Raw genomic sequence first — 17366 nt, forward strand, 5'->3', positions numbered from 1 at the left:
CTTTGGGATATGCTGGTAAGTGATAACCGACAAGTTGTTTTCTATGGATGCTCATAAATACTGAAAAATAAAAAAATCCTATTAATCAAATTAATTAATTTGGTATTTTTAAAAAATTAAGAACCAGTTTGATTTTCAATTAACCTAAAAAAACGGAAGTTAATCAAACCAACTGGTATATGTCTATATACATATTATATATTTTTAATATATGTCATATATTATTTATGTATTATATATTTATATATGCATTATATGTAAATGTATTATATTTGTAATAATTTATTTATATTTATATACTGATTATAAAATATATATATTATAAATATAAAAATTTGCGAAATAAAAAATCGAATCAACCAAAAACCGAAATTAGTTAATTGATCAACCGGTTGATTAGGTTCGAAATTTTCAAAAACCGATAATACCGGTTCGGTAAATAAAACCGTGAGCGAATTAAGACGGTTTCCTCCAACCCTTTTTTATATGAGGAGCGAAAGCTTATGAAAAAATCTTTGATGCGGGAAAGATATCAGTTGATTGGCTACCACACTTATGATATCAGTCGATTGCTCAAAATTTGTTTAGATATCATATCTTTTCCATATAATAGTTGAACCCTTTTCGAAATTGAGTTTAGTTTTTCCCGCAATCCCCAAACACAGGATTCGTGTCCATGTGCCTTCTTTCTTGACTGCAAACCCTGGTCTTGATTCTGAGGTTGAAGAGACTATCTCATCACTTCCATGAGGTCGGACTCGGGCGGTTCACCTCTCTGAATTGAATCCCCATACAATCCCAGCTGCAGATTTAACATTAACACAATGGAAACCTATTTCATGTCGGGCCGCTCTTCTTCACCTATCCTTCGGTTTCGGCTTCTTCCTCCAAAGCTCTTTCTTCGGAGTCCTCAAGTATTGCCTCTAGTTTTGCAAGATTTTTCCTGCAATTTACAAGCTAGGAGCCAGGAAGAGAGATCCGAAGCCAGGAATCGGATGTTTATACTCGGTATGGGTTTCGTCGGGCAGTTCTTCGCCGATCAGTTGAAAAAGGACGGCTGGTAGTTTTGTCCCTAATCTCTGTGGCACCTCTTATTTGCCCTGTTTTTTTTTGTTATGATTTGATTAAAATATTCATTCTCTCTCCCCGACGAAATTTCAGACTACATATCTAGTTCGATTTATTTGTCGAGCTCCCGAAACATTTTTGAATTGTGATTTAATCGGTTCTTAGTCACAACTAGGGTTTGGTTCAAGTTAATTTTTTATTTTAGTGAGCTTAGGAGTTATTGTCAGCTATCAAATGGAAAGCAAAACAAGCAATGCTCCAACTTTGGAAGAGTGCTCTCTCTCTCTCTGGCATTGCATATGCCATTTGGGCGGGAGAGGTGATCTGCCCCAGTGGGCTTTAAGATCCATATCCCAGGGTCTATCCCTGGGGGCTGGGGCTTGGGAATGGGCATTGGGCTAGCCAACCAGGCCTAGGTTCTGCATTACTTTTGGGTTCGTATTTACTGGGCCGGGCCCGTAAATTACAGATAGTACCCTGTACTTTGGGGGTAGTGACATGTAAGGGGCCAGGGGCCGAGGGCCAATACTTAGAATACTTAACTTTCTGAAATATACACTCAAGTCCAGCACCATCCAACACCGTTAACAAACTTTAATGTGAGTGGTAAAATGAGTAAATGGCCAAAATGCCCACTATCCACTAATTTATTTAAGATCTGCCACAGCTTTGGAAAAAATAAATTAAATTAGAGAGACAATTTAGGAAGGCCTAATGGTTGTACTGTGACTGAAAGGGCAGTTATAAAATTTAATAGTCTCTAAATACTATGAACTTTAGAGTGGAAGTTTCATTCATTATTTGTTTGCTTCTTTCTAATTTAAGTTAGTTTCAAACAAGTCTCCCATTTATCACTACTACCATTTATAGAAGTAGAGACACATAGAAAGAGAGAGACAAGACTTCATTGTTTGTTGCTAGAAAAAGGGGGCATAGCCGCATAACCATTATTCCCAGTTCATTCAGCACTGAGAAAGAAAATGAAGGTTGATGCACTGACCGCTGTTGCTTAAATGCATAGTTTATTTAGATCTAAATGAAAATGGCAAAGGAAGGGCATTTTTGGGATTTTAAAATGTTTAGTACAAGATAACTGACAGAATGCTAACAGTTAGACTTAATTGTATATTTTGAAAGTTTGGGGGTACTGAAGTGCCACATTTGAAGTTCAAGTCCTTAAGTGTCACTACCCCAAAGTACAGGGCACCTATTTAACCTAAATTAAAACCAAATAAAAAAAAAACTACACAGACTAACAAGAAAACAGCAAACAATATATAAAAAAAAAAGAAAACAGCAAGCGCCAAAGCTAAGAACTAAGAATTAGCAGCCAAATCTAGATCCCCCAAATAGTGGATCCAATCAGGACAATTAAAGCAAAAGACATCAGATTCTGAAGATTCTTTTTGCGCGAGGAAATGAGCCTAGCCATTGCAACTCCCACTAACAATCCTTTTCAATTGGACTTCTAGTGTTATTTGGTGTGTCAACTTGACAACCAATGGTTTTGAGATGTAATTCCTTTTTTTTTTCAATTTAATGAAATTTTTTCTTGATCCTTCAAAAAAAAAAAATCCTTCAACGAAAACAAAATATCCTTTATAGACTCTTAGCCAAGAAAATACATGTGGTACCAAAAAAAAAATAAAGGAAAGATTGTGCGCTTTGCAAGTTTGCATTGTCCTAATTCTTTTGTAGGAACATTGAAGAAGGATTAGCTTTCTGGAACAGATTAGTCCACAAATTTATTAGTGGATAGGCCTTAGACCTAATCACCCGAGTCCACCTTGGCTGACCTTGGTTGCAAATTGGTGCCAACTTCTGGTTAGCACTTAGTAGTACTCCATGTTTGAGTATGATTTCCTTGAACAATGTGACAGTGGCCCTCCATGAAGTACAAGATCCATAGTGCTCAAGCCATGATTTGGCATTCCTCTTTGGTTTGTTAATTGATTTTCTTATCATAGATGTACCTTTAGTCATATTGATTATGTAATCTGACGTGCACTTCTACAGGATGTTTGGCATGACCGTGTTTTGTGACTGTTGTGCTGCATGAACTTGCCATGTCAGTAAAGACCCTAAAACAATCATCAAACAAAATTTTTTAATGCCCATATGTGCAAAAAAGACAACACAATGCCCCACCTTTAATATGTTTATGCATCATAATTGTTTATAACTGTATACACAACTATAATATCACATGTGTCTATATGTTGTTTCAGGTTGTCCTCAGTTGTGGCCACAATCCAAGCCCAAGCCCAGCAGAAGTAAAGGGTTAGTTGTGTTTGGGTTGATCCTGGCCCAGGACCAGACTATTCTACTTTATTGGTATGGAAATTGTTACAGAATATGTCAGGTTGGGTCAGTCATGTCTTCTCTGCCCAGTTGAACGTCCCTAGGCCTGTCTATGTTACAAGGAAATATGGGATCAGGCATTTAATGGGGAGGAATAATTGGTTCACTATCTATATTGAATTATGTACAACAACATGGTAGTAATGTTACCTTTTTATGTGGCACAGATGTCAAGATTCAGGTGTTCAGAGGTACAGGGACATGGCAATAACTAATATATGAAAAGTATAGTAAAAATTAGAAACTCAAATTGTGGAGTCGCTATTGGAGTGTACATTATGATAACTGATACCTGTTTGTGAGTGCTGAATGCCAAGGTTCTATGCTAACTTTAGCTAGGAGCTTCTTAGAGATGTTATGGAAATGTCATGCCAAGTGCTAAGTTTTGGCATAGCTAGATCCTTTAGTTTCAAGGTGTTCTGGTAACAATGCATAATAAGGTGAGTCACCATATTAGTTGGCAATGGTAGTAGTGTGTAATTAAGATTGTTTTGATTGTTTTGAATTGTTGTAGATCTATGTTAGGCTTTTTGAGTGAACTTGACTAAAATTTGTTGAGAGATTCTAGAATTTTAGGGTAAAGACAAGGTTGAAAGAGTGTTAAATTACCGAAACTTAGTGGTGGAGGGGGATTCAAAGATGGTAATAAGTTGGCTAAAGTGCAGTGGACAAGGACAGTTATAATGAAAATGAAAATTACCGTTGGGTTGGGTTTATATAGATACACACAATTATTCTGGGGACAGTTATAATGAAATGAAAACGTTAGGGTTAGGGTTAGGGTTAGAAAATGCCAAGACGATATAAAGTTGGGTTGGGTTTATGCTTTGGGCAGCTCAACCAAACCCAAACCCTATGTACTACACTTGTAAGTTATAATTTTATATACATTATATGTATTGATTCCTATATATATAAGTATTTTATACTTTATGTGAGATGGGGAGGAGAGAAGATGATCATGAAAGGTATTTTATTGTAAAATATTTTACTAAAATATGTTGTCTATGTAACAGTTGCATGTGTATGCTTGCATAAGTATGATAATGTGTCTTTGTGTATGGATTTCTAAACTTAGTAGATAAGATTCCAAAACAAACCAACCAAGTGACCAACCTGATCTCTTATGGCAGGTTTGGGTCAGGGTTGAGAACCTCTGGTTGAACACAGGGTTGGGTTAGGATTAGGGTTGAGGTTTTAAAACATTGTGTTGGACTGAAGTTGACCTGAACTTGTCTGTTCTATCCATTTGGTACTTTCATGTTTTTACTTAGGTTTTGTGGTTGTGGTTAATCCGGTATACTCACTGCAAGTGGCGTGTTCTTGTGGTATTAGTGAATCAGGATGCCACTCAGAGTGCACAAAGCAGATATGCGGACTTTATGCATGTTCTGCATTCAAGTTTCTGAGCCTAAGTCATGAGTGGCAAGTCTAACATTTTTGGTTTTTGCTTTGTAGAATTAATAGAAATCCCTATTGACCGTAATATGCATTTATTGCTATTGACTGTTGCATCTTGATGGTTCAAATTATTAGTCCTCTCTAGTCAATTAATCTTCAGTTGTTCTTTATTCAATTGGTTGTCTTCTAATTAAATTGTATAGGTTGTTGCTTTCAGTGACATGTGCTGCATTAGGGGTGGTTTCCTAGAAATATTGCTGAACAGATATAATGCAAGAAGTTGACATCTTGGACCTTGAGCTGTAGGGAGGTCATAGGGACATGCACAAGTGATGCTAAGATGAAGAAACTTGAGGGAATGGGATTTGATGTCCATCTTTTTGACTCAAATGACCCAGAGTAAGTGAATTTGATGATGCGACTGCCTGCAATGGTTTTTTTCCCATATGTGATTGGGTGGTGTAATGAGTTGGGTCAGACTGGGATTGAAAATGTTGTCATTTTCTCATACTTATTGATGAGTTAGAACTTCTGTGATACCATACATGATTACTAGGGGTGCAACTTGGGCAGGCCTGGTTTGAGCAATTGTGAGAATTTGAAGGGACCCAGCCCAAAGGCCCAAGTCCAGTACTCCAGAAATTCTTCAAACCAGGTACCCACTCTGCACTCCTGTATTTACATGCGAAGTGAATATTTATTTCTAAGCTTGCAACTGTTCAGGATGCATATTCTATCATAATAAGAAATGCAAAAACTATAATTCTTTATATACGTGTATATGTGTGTATATCTATATATGTATGTACATTATGCTATATGACAGTATAATTATACAGTTTTTATTTTTGTTAAATCCAGGATTTTATACAACTCCTGAACTATCAGGGAACAGTAGTGCTTGTGTAGGAGCTTCTTGGGATAAAGGACTTTTTTTGGCTTCTTAGCTACGGTTAGTATAAGCCAATATGGCTTGTATTGTCCCATGGTAGGTTCTTCTGTTGTGCTGGGGGAGTTTGCCAATACACACATTCATATACATATATATGTAAATACAGACACACATATTTCAGAGTCTCACAAGTTTCAAGTAATTCATGTGATTTGCAGATCCCACATCATTTGACAAAGATGATGCCATAATATGTTGTGAGATGGTTGATTTGAGCTCAGTTGTTGAGATTTTAAATTTTGTTTATTTTACTACTTTTAAATGGTTCTTCTTTCTCTGTTTTGGATGACACTTATCATGTTTTTTGTTTTTCTTTTCTTTTTTATTTTTCCTGCCATTCTCTAGACTGAGAAGCCTGCATACAATGGAATCTGCTAGTCATCTCCTTATCTCCATTCCTTCTGTTGCTGGTTTAGGTGATCCGGTAAGTTAACCGAAGGTACACTAGCTTTTGATGTTTGAAACAATTTTTAGATTTAATATATGTCTTTAGTTCTGTCTAGGCACATCTATCTCTTACATTTTGATATGTTACTTAGGTGCTCCATCAGCATAAGGACCTTTTACAAAGTAGATTAAGCCATGGAAATCTTCAGTGGCTGTGCTACTTGTCATCAACAAGTATGGTCTAAATTCTAAAAAGTTTCTGTTATCATTTATATTGTGTAGCTTTTGACCTAACTCTTAATTGGTTTATTGACCATTGTGGTTGACTACACTTGATGCACCATTCACAACCTCTTTGGTGGGTCCTGTTGGAAATTTTAAGTGATTTGGGATCAATAACTGCAACTTTCATTAATATTAAAGAGTGAATAAGAGTACAAATAAAAGAATATAAAGAGAGATAAACCCTCTTATCTCTCCTTGAAAACCATTAATTCTTACAACTATGCTCAAAATAGTTGATTTCTCCCCACACCTTGTTTTCTAGAGCATCTGCCATGGAATTTGTGCTCCTTTTGACCCCTTGTATTCTTACTTCCATGTCCTTTGTAATTGTAGTGCCTCAAGAAGAGTCACAAACCATGAGGAGTTTCCAAAATCTGGGGAGCTTTCGTACATGTATGTGCACGTGGGACGTACACACAAGAGATGGATACCACTTATGGCCCAAAAGCCTAAGCTATTGGGTTATGTGCCACTCTTGTATATAAGTCCCTTGCACTTCTTGTGGTTTTCCAATGTTGGACTCTTTCGTTCCTCATAACTCACATGCGCATCCCAATGGTATCCATTTGAATTTCTTCCTCATTGGTGTATTTCCACAAGCTTGCCTATTCAATTAGTAGCCATGCCACTACCAATTTGGACTCACCTTCAACAATTAGCTTCCTAATGTTCATTTTTTTTGTCCTTTGCACCCCTTCCATCAGTGCCATAATTTCAGCTTTTAGAGAGTCTCCCTCACTAACTGGGTCTGAATATAATGTGATTACTTTACCCTCCTCATCCTTGAAAACTCCTACTCAAGATATTCCCAGGTTCCCCAAGCTACTTCCATGGAAGTTTAGTTTAATGCATCCTCTTTCTGGTGGAGACCTTACAAGAGTGATTATAGTTCTACTGAGAGCTGAACCTGCCACTTCCACTTTCTAAGCATATCACCCAAAGAAACATGTGAAAAGGGTTCTAGAGATTTTGAGCCAATGAGCCACTCTAATTAAAATAATATCAATTATGGCTTCCTTGGGACTTTCTTTTTCCAAAAAGATCCTTGAATTTCTTTCTTCCATATTGTCCAGCTTATTGCTGCCCTTTACATCTCCACATAACTTTCCCCCTTTTTTTGGCTATGCAAATGTTGTTGGAGCAAAAGGAATTGGGACATCATTTGGAGGAATCCACCTGCACCCAAATAAGGAGAACAACCACTCCCATATACCAACAACAAAGGGATAGGAAATCAGTAAGTGATAGAAAGCCTCACTGTTGGCTTTACACAAGATACACCAATGAGGGGATAACCGGATAAGCACCATTTCTGCTTCTTTCTTTGGAGCCAGTTATATGTATTTATTCAATTCTAGGAGGGATCATGTTTTCAACCCGTCGTTGACCATTCAAACCATCACCCAGCCATGATTCCGGGTCCGGTTTCCCTAAAACCCAAATTTTGGTCAAAATTGTTGACCTGGTCATAAGATGTCTGACCCTGGTGGTTAAACCATTGATCAATTCAACCTGGTGACCGGGTAACGAGTTGCACACTAAATGTATATGCAAACTTCTGGAAGCCATAACTTTGCACTTAGATGTTTGATTGGGGTGATCCTTTTTTTCCGATTTTGGGTTACTTTTTGAGACCTATGCATCATAAGGCGCCAGAGGTGCCTTGCCCTGCTTTTTTTGCTAAAAACTCCTTGTTTAGCCTCAAGTCCCAATTTCTTACATGTTTTTTACAAATAATAAATTAAAACTGAAATAAAAATATTATTTAAACATAAATTAATACATATATACACATATTATATGTAGAATATAATTATACATTATTTTATTATATAATACATGTTTATACCTGTACATACATCCATACATATGCTGGTGTGTCACAATCTCGCCTGTTCAGCCTAGGCGGTTAAACTGGTGAACTGTGAACCAAAGGCAAAGACAGTTCAGCCTCTGGGTCAGTTTTTAAAAACATTGGGAGGGATAGGCTTGCACCATACCTCTGTGGCAAGAAAAGATTGCAAAGAGTTCAAGGAGGGCAGGGTTAGGTCTTTGAAGAAAGAAGCACAGGAAAAGGACCCATAAGGAGAGGGAGTTATTAATGCTACATATTCCTAATGCTCATTACCTTCATACTACACCTCTATGTGTGTTTACATTTAGAAAAAATAGATTAAAAGGATAGTTAGCATTAAGCTTATGAGTAAGCTGTTTGGCATGTATATATTCTTTTGCAGGTGTATATGGAGATTCTGGTGGCGCATGGGTTGATGAAGAGTAAGCTTTTTAATTTTAGGGTAAAATACAAAAACCTCCCCTGAAGTTTCTAACAATCATAAAAACCTCTCCTATAGTTTTATTTTAGCAAAAACCTCCCCTTTATTTTTGACAAAATTAACAAATACCTCCCTTCCGTCAATGACCAAGACGGAAAACGTTAAAGAGATATCATTTTTTCAAAATACCTATTTTACCCTTTCTAGAACATTGTTCGTCTTCTTCCTCACGGCGCAAAACGGCAGAATGGCGGTGCACTCCCCCCTCCAACCTTCCCTCTTCTTTAATTTCCCTCTAATTCTCTCTCTCTCCCTCTCTCCCCACCAACACGAAATAGCACTATTCATCATTCCCATCTCTCTCATTCTTCAATCTTCATCAATGGCATCTCTGTGTCTCCTCTTGCTCTCCCTTTCTTCTTCTTTTCTCTGTCTGAGGTTTCCACACCAGATACTTTGTTCCTCCCCATTCTTCAATCTTCATCAATGGCACTATTGATCACATACGTCTGAATTCCACTGATATCAAGAACATTCTGAATTTCGGCCACCCTCACCACATCATGATAAGATGATCGCCTTATCTTTCAACCAAATCCCAATTCAGTCCCTCCCCTCCCTAATCAATCATCTCCTCAGGACTCCATCCTTAAAGAAATGAGCTTGGTAATTTGAAACAAAAGGAAAACAGACAAGGAAAAGAGTTTACTACCCACCTGAATTACTTGATGATCCTTGTGCCCTGACCCCCGGCAATAGAAGCAGAATGCATCACAGCTACAATCAAGGCAATACATGTTGCATTCGCTCCGAGGTGCATTGCTGTGTGTTTGGAAAATGGAGAAGAATGCCGTCGACAGCAACGGTTCCAGCCATGGTGGCACCAACCTTGATCCTTGACTGGGATTTTGGCCTGGAACTTAACTCTGCAATAGGGAGCTTGAGCTAACTTCCATCTCGGATAGCAATGGTTCTTAAAGGATACAAATGGGAGATTGGCGAGAGAAGGAGATCTTTCCAATGTGAATGTCACTTGAAGCTGAGAGAGAGCAACGACTTCGAATGAAACTTGCAGTGACCGGCTTTGTTCGAACGGCGTTCAAAGCAGAGTTTGCGTTATAGATCTGGGGAGCCGAGATGATAAAAGATGAGGTATGTATGATGGGGGATGAGAAGGGCAATCGAAAACGGTGAGAGATAGCCGGAAATCTAAACGGAAATGCGATGGATGCGGCTATGGTGATTATCAGAGAACAGTTATGGAAAGCAATTCGAAAATGGACGCCGACAGGGGAAGGAAAAGAAAGGAGGGGAAGGAGGAACAAGAAGAAAGAAAAGAGATGGAGAAGAAAGAGAGGGAGCGCAAACGGGGGGAGATAGATGGTGGGAGAAGGCGGATTGACGTTGAGTTTGAATCCGCCGCTGCAATTGCAGTGATGGAAATGGGACAGAGAAAGGGAAAAAGGGGAAGAACAAGAAGCCGAAGAAGAAGAGAGAAGAGGAAGAGATCGGATTTAGAGGGGGTGCCGCCGCCGCCTCTGCTTCTGGGTTCGAACGAGGAAGAAGAGGAATAGTGTTCGAGAAAGGGTAAAATAGGTATTTTGAAAAAAATGATCATCTCTTTAATGTTTTCCGTCTTGGTGATTGACGGAAAGGAGGTATTTGTTAATTTTGTCAAAAATAGAGGGGAGTTTTTTGCTAAAATGAAACTATAGGGGAGGTTTTTATGATTGTCAGAAATTTCAAGGGAGGTTTTTGTATTTTACCCTTTATTTTAACAAGTTCTTGCATGCTAATTGTAACAGGAGCTGCTGTGCATAGATCTCATGTATAGTGTATGGTTTTATGTAGTTATCCCACAAACCCTACTAGTGAGTCCGCCAAAGCAAGAGTGGATGCTGAGAGGGGGTGGTTGAAGTTGGGCCATGATCTTGGTATTTCTGCACAAGTATTTCGGCTTGGGGGTATATATGGCCCTGGAAGAAGGTCTACATTATAAATTTATTTTAAAAGCGTGTGTTATTTTATTATTGCCTAGAAATTGTTGTCTGTACCTTAATTTTGCTCATTTGCAAGGAAATTCAGTGGATATTGGGTTCTTATAGAAACCACTCACTATGTATTAATTTTAGTTCTATCTGCTGAAATTAATTATGGCTTTTATCTTTACATTTACCTTCTCTTTCTTTCGTGTGTGTGTGTGTATGTGTGTGTGGGGGGGGGGGGGGGGGGAGGGAGAGGAGAGGGTAGGACCGGTAAGCATTTAGGAGTTAAAAGATCATGGGATATTGGATATTTGGGAGGGAATTTGGGTTTGGCTAATTTAAGGATTTAAGGTTCAAGTTGAAAGGGAAAAAGGATGATTAGAAGATACAAAAAAACTGGATTAAATTTGGGAGTACAGGTTCAGGTTTAAGAAGCGAATGAAAATTTGATCATGCTAAGAGAATGGGCTAAATCTTCTTAAACAGGGCAAAAGGACTTGAGATAAGATAACAAAGGGAGCTGCTGATAGGGGTTGGATTTCTCTAGAAGTTTTAAGCAACTTCTGAAGGGGATTGTTACTAGCATATCAATATATGGGTTTCTGTGGGTGGAACAGTTCTATGGATATATGTGTTCATGAAACCACAGGCTACTTGTTTCCTGAAATTTCAGTCCAAAATCCAGAGCTTTAATCAATAAACAGCTTAAGATAAACAATTAAATCAATCACAGCAGCCAAGAATGCTAAAGAAAAGAAAATAGTAAGAGGAAATCAAATAGATAAAATCACCCTAAAGGTTCAAGGAATCATTTCTCTAAGTTGGCAATCCATGCAACCAGCTATGGCCAGTAATAGGAAGTTCCAAAGTTAATTTACAGACTAAAATAAGAGGTAAAACAGTGGGAGCTGCATTATGAGTTAAATTAAAAGACCATTTCCTGTGATCACTGAAGGCTTCAAAGAGTGTATATAAAACAGACTATAAACTTAGAAGAATGACTTTTGAAGCTTAGATGGACAAAAATAAAACCCTATGTCTGGATCCCAAACTGTAATAGAAGATTATAAAAATACTGATGCCTGGCACACTGCCCAAAATTAGAGAAAAGCAAGACTTGTTTCAGGACACTTAAATAAATTAGCCAGTGGCCACAGTGCACGTGCATTGCACATGTAAATTGAGGGATAACCGAGTAATACAGTAAAAGTTGGAATATATAGTAGTTTATTAATTTATTTTGTAAAAGGGAGAGTAGAAAACTTTCAACTAAAGAGGCAACTCCTCTTCCATATGTAAGTCGTAGAAAAATTTCATTTGGACAGGCTGGGGTTTAGTCTTCCACATCTTTGTGAAGTTTTAGAAACCTTGGTGTTGAGAATTTGGTGGTTGGATCATTCAAAAAAAAAAAAAAAAAAGAATTCGATGGTTGGACTTTGGTAGTGATTTCAAGTGTTCCTTTTTTTTTTAAATTCTTGGGCTGTAAGGCAGACCTTGGAGATTTCTCTCCATGCTTAAATTGGTTTGGTACTTTGCATCTAGGTTGAACTGAACATTTCATTCTCTATGAAATCAAGGTTGAAAACAAGCTGAAGAGAAACTTGGCAAAAGCTGGGATTGAGGAAGATGTGGATTTGCCTACATACTTTTTTCATTCTGGCTGCCTTTGTATATCTGGACTTACAATTGAACTTCATACACAAGTCTTTCCCTTTTCTCCAATCTTCTTTTCTTTAATAAAAAAGAGAAGTCAATTTATCACTGGCCTCAATAAAGTAAAATAAAACAAAAATAAACTGGATAAATTTGGTCAGTGTCTTCTAGTTCACTTGTATTGACCATTCCACCTCAGAGATCATGGGTTGCTTCAATAGACTGTCACACCAATTGTTTTTCGGCTGATTAGTGGCCATACTAACTAATTATGATCTACTGATAATTTGGCACACCTATTCATTAATTATGGTTTCCCTGTAGTGCTTTGGACACCATACTCAGGCAAGAATCTTTGTCAAAAGGTCAGAAGATGAGGGAGGCTAGAAGATATACGTCCAGAGTCCACATTGCTGATATTTGTCAAGCACTGAAGGCTAGTATTAACATGCCAACATTTGGGTATGTTTCACTTTCCCCATGAAACTAAGATTGGTTTCTGCAGAATTGCATCCTGTGCCTGCTAAGAAATTCATCTCAAGAATTCACAACACTTGTCACCACTGAAACTAGCATGATATGGTAAATGTGGATATTCTTGTCAATGATATCCAAACAATTGAGCATGGTTAGTGTACTCAGGCCAACATGATATGGTATCAATACTAACACGAAAACTACATGATTGCTTTTATAGTAGATCTTTAAATGTTTTCTCCCTACTCTTAACAATTAGGTATTTTAGTTTAACAAAATTTACCTTAAGAAATGACGTATAGAAGTTGTGTTGAAATTGATTTTGTAGCCAATATAAGCCAACAAGTAAAAGAATATGTCAACATCTTTGATAGGATACTGTATAGTCTGTATTTGTGGCTGTCTGTTGGGTTTTGGAAACGAGCTATATACCAGTGTTTGAATTGGCATCTGTATCTGGGAATCTTAGATTCTTATTAAAAGCTGAGTAGAATTGAAAATACCGCATTATTTAGAAGGTTTTAAGTTTTGAAGGACAAATGCTGTCATCATGAGAGCTTTGTTCGGATTTCCAGCTAATTTGGGCCAATGATAGAATTATGTTCTGCAGTTTGGCATCTGTATCTGGGAATCTTAGATTCTTATTAAAAGCTGAGTAGAATTGAAAATACCGCATTATTTAGAAGGTTTTAAGTTTTGAAGGACAAATGCTGTCATCATGAGAGCTTTGTTCGGATTTCCAGCTAATTTGGGCCAATGATAGAATTATGTTCTGCAGTTTGGCATCTGTATCTGGGAATCTTAGATTCTTATTAAAAGCTGAGTAGAATTGAAAATACCGCATTATTTAGAAGGTTTTAAGTTTTGAAGGACAAATGCTGTCATCATGAGAGCTTTGTTCGGATTTCCAGCTAATTTGGGCCAATGATAGAATTATGTTCTGTACACCAAATGAGAACCTAAATTACTGCTTCTATCTGCCAGGGGACTGGTGACGTTGTCACGTAAACCTTAGAAACATAATTGGCAAAAGCTTGGGACGGGACAACAGGACGTATAAAACAGTCTTTTTTAGGCTTGCGGTCATAGCCCCCTGGGCCAATGATAGAATTATGTTCTGTACACCAAATGAGAACCTAAATTACTGCTTCTATCTGCCAGGGGACTGGTGACGTTGTCACGTAAACCTTAGAAACATAATTGGCAAAAGCTTGGGACGGGACAACAGGACGTGTAAAACAGTCTTTTTTAAGCTTGCGGTCATAGCCCCCTGGGCCAATGATAGAATTATGTTCTGTACACCAAATGAGAACCTAAATTACTGCTTCTATCTGCCAGGGGACTGGTGACGTTGTCACGTAAACCTTAGAAACATAATTGGCAAAAGCTTGGGACGGGACAACAGGACGTATAAAACAGTCTTTTTTAGGCTTGCGGTCATAGCCCCCGCCCCCCCCCCCCCCCCCCCCCTCCCCCAAACCCCGGTGGCAATGGGATTTGATCCCAAAACTTCCCAATTGAGCCACTATTAATTGAATTCGCATCGGCGCCACAGCTAACCCCACCTGTCAACTGTGTATTGGGAAATGGGAACATCTCCCAATGACAAGTAGGGAAGATGTTCCTATTGCATGCTGAGATATGCCTGCGGGGCGCCAATTAGAACTCTCATCAGTCTACCGCGGCATAATTGTTTGCAGTGCCCAAGGATCTGGACTCACCATTGGATGACTCCACAGTGGAGATTAGTTGGACCAAATGTGTCTTAAACATGCTTGCATCCTTTTGCTTTTACGTACACATTTGATAGCATAGAAAAGTCACATGGAGAGTGGTCAGTGGTGGTATTCATTTCTTGTCTGGGCAGTTTTTTCTTGGACCCATCCATCAGTACTTTGATCGTCTAATCATGTTGTAGAAGTATAGAGTTATGATGACCCCACGCCCAAGACGTCATTGATTCTTGGGCAGTTGGGCCTTCGAGATGAAGTTATGTATTTCTTTTGTTGTATCAATGCCTTTCCGGTATCATACTATCATATATTGCCACTTTTCTATGTCAACGTAGTCTTTGTTAAGTTGAAAGTTGAAACATATTTCTCTTTTTTACCTTTTGTAAGTTTATTATTTTCCTCAGAGTATCATGCACCAAAAAGAGAACACGAGTCTCCCTTATGACCGCTGAATTTTCGTTACATTATAAAGTAAGAAACTGGAAATGACATGGTTAGTAGGCCAGACACCTTGTACAAGACCTCGGTCCACGGTATTTTGAACTAGTAGCTGTTTGCAATCCTTAGTTGATTTGCATGTGAGCTCTTGGTAGTTTGCTCGCATTTTCAAATATCATTTTGTAACCATTTTCAGGAGAATATATAATATTGTTGATGACGATCCAGCCCCACGCTTGGAAGTATTTGCATTTGCACAGGCCTTGATTGAAAAAAGATGTCCGACATGGATGAAACAAGGCCCAGCTCATGAGGTGAAGAACGTACCCGCTAAGAAGAAAGTTACAACTGAGAAGAAAACCATCGGGGGAGAAAAAAGAGTATCCAACGCTCGTTTGAAGGATGAATTAGGAGTAAGGCTTCTCTATCCAAGTTATAGGTCAGGGCTGCCGAGTATTATGGACTACATGGAGGAGAACTCATTTCCAAATTTTACATAGTTTTGTCCATCAACCATGCATTCTATCAATTCATATCTCCGCCCCACAGCACATCCCCGCCATGTATTGGGAGCATTGTGGGGGTATGTGCTGTGGGGCATTGTGGGGTGGAGATGTTAACTCGTGCTGATGTTTTATATTGGATGCCAGAGGCTCGACTCAGACCAGTTGCAGCTGAAGTTATCTCTAAACCGTTTATGTTTGTTTATTTTCATATAAGATATATTTTTTTTGTTTATTATGTATAATATTTTGATCATTTTAGTTTATTAATAACTTGGGTTGTATTTGGTGCCATTGATGTTTTTACCTGAAAGGCTGAAACGATTACAAATTGATAATGGATCGCTTAAGCTATTTTAAGTAAAAACAGCAATGGTACACAAGTGTTATTTAATATTTGATGCCAAAATGTTTCAGGTAAAAACAAGAATGGTGCCGCCGAACACAACCTTAGTGTTATTCAATATTTGATTACAATATGAATTTGATTTGAATTCAATTTAAGTATGATGGATAGGATTCAATTCAGGTCCAAATATAAACAAATCGAATTTCAATCCACATATTTCCGATCCATTGCAACACTATCTGACATCATCTGACTTGTTATTTAAGCCATTTGAGTTGGCTGACCATGGGCCACCAGGTTTTCCATTTTTGTTCAGTTTGGGCCAAAACTAGCCACATACATTAAGGGCGTGGCAGTATTCAAAACCATTAAGTTTAAGCCTATAAATACTACAAATTATCAAGTTTTCTATAATGGTGACGCAGATTGAACGACACCTGAGTGCGCCACAACACCAAAAGGTCCGAAACACCAAATGATGATGCGGTACCTTTCACATGGAATTCATTATTGATTTTGGGCATTACATGCTTGAACCATCTCTTAAATATATAAACAATCACACAAATGCATCATCATGCAAAGAGTTTTTTTTTTACTACTGATACGAAAAAGGTATCATGCCGATTGCTGAAGTTGGGATTCAAAGTATGTATGATAGAAATAGCCCCACATAAAAATTTAAAAGATGTGAACAGGGTTTAAAATATCGGAAATGCTGTGTATCGGAAAGGCAAATTTAAGAGACGTATTGGGACATGCATGGATATGGATGAAAAATTAAGATACACATATAAACACATGGAAATACTATAAATACTTTAATAAGTCATAAATAAACATCAATATCACTAAATATAAGACTTAACTAGCTATTTTACCATAAAAATCACGTGTTTTAATGGATTTTATGAAAAGACATTATAATCAACAAACGGGAACAAAAACATACTATTTAATAAAGTATTTAATTTAGTTCCAATCTTTCAAGATCCAACTTCAAATTTAAATCTAATATAATTTACAAATTCAACATTTGAATCCCAATATGATTTTTACAACTTTACATGAATCCCATAAAATTCAATTATTATATAAATTATCCAATTTTAAGTGTTAATGTGTTAGTAAAAGAATTTTCAATTGTATTATGAAAAATTTTAAATATATTTTTTCAATTGTCATCTAATACAAGTATCAAATAAAATAAATAATAATTGTTTTCATATTTTTGAGGCCACAATTATATTTACATTCAAATTATGGATTATCATGTGACATATATCAATGCCTTTTATTCTGTATTTTTTAAATATTACTAAAAATTCTTTTTAATTGTTTTAAACATTTTGCCAAGTGTTATCTAATCCAATTAAACAATCAACAATTGTTGAATCAATAATTATGTAAAATTTGTAATTATTGAATCAAACAATTTCAGTATTTTTTAAATAATTATTATGTTTATTCAAATAATTATTTTGCATGTTTTATTCTA

General features: G+C 37.2%; 2 protein-coding genes across 6 annotated transcripts; one reads left to right on the plus strand and one right to left on the minus strand.

Moving 5' to 3' along the window:
* The first annotated feature begins 486 nt into the window (after positions 1–486).
* On the plus strand, positions 487–16023 carry LOC104595612 (NAD(P)-binding Rossmann-fold superfamily protein). Of its 5 annotated transcripts, XM_010256407.3 has the most exons (9): positions 487–1060; positions 5137–5229; positions 6128–6206; positions 6322–6403; positions 8692–8731; positions 10582–10716; positions 12693–12830; positions 14983–15111; positions 15213–15352. In XM_010256407.3, the coding sequence occupies exons 1-8, from the start codon at positions 825–827 to the stop codon at positions 15065–15067; spliced, it is 888 nt and encodes a 295-aa protein (XP_010254709.1). In that variant the 5' UTR covers positions 487–824; the 3' UTR covers positions 15068–15111; positions 15213–15352. The 5 variants fall into 5 exon arrangements, with proteins under 5 accessions (XP_010254709.1, XP_010254708.1, XP_010254711.1 ...); XM_010256406.3 differs by lacking the exon at positions 14983–15111 and having other exon boundaries at positions 492–1060; positions 15213–16023; XM_010256409.2 differs by lacking the exon at positions 14983–15111 and having other exon boundaries at positions 920–1060; positions 5048–5229; positions 15213–16023.
* LOC148791271 (protein RGF1 INDUCIBLE TRANSCRIPTION FACTOR 1-like) lies at positions 8738–10521 on the minus strand. The gene is made up of 3 exons (XM_088887485.1): positions 10497–10521; positions 9447–9649; positions 8738–9314 (listed from the first exon to the last, which is right to left on the minus strand). Exons 1-3 carry the CDS (start codon positions 10519–10521, stop codon positions 9204–9206), a joined length of 339 nt encoding a protein of 112 aa, XP_088743611.1. The 3' UTR covers positions 8738–9203.
* Positions 16024–17366: the final 1343 nt, after the last annotated feature.

This window comes from Nelumbo nucifera, chromosome 5, assembly GCF_055504915.1.
Source record: "Nelumbo nucifera cultivar China Antique chromosome 5, China Antique-T2T, whole genome shotgun sequence".
Taxonomy (NCBI): domain Eukaryota; kingdom Viridiplantae; phylum Streptophyta; class Magnoliopsida; order Proteales; family Nelumbonaceae; genus Nelumbo; species Nelumbo nucifera.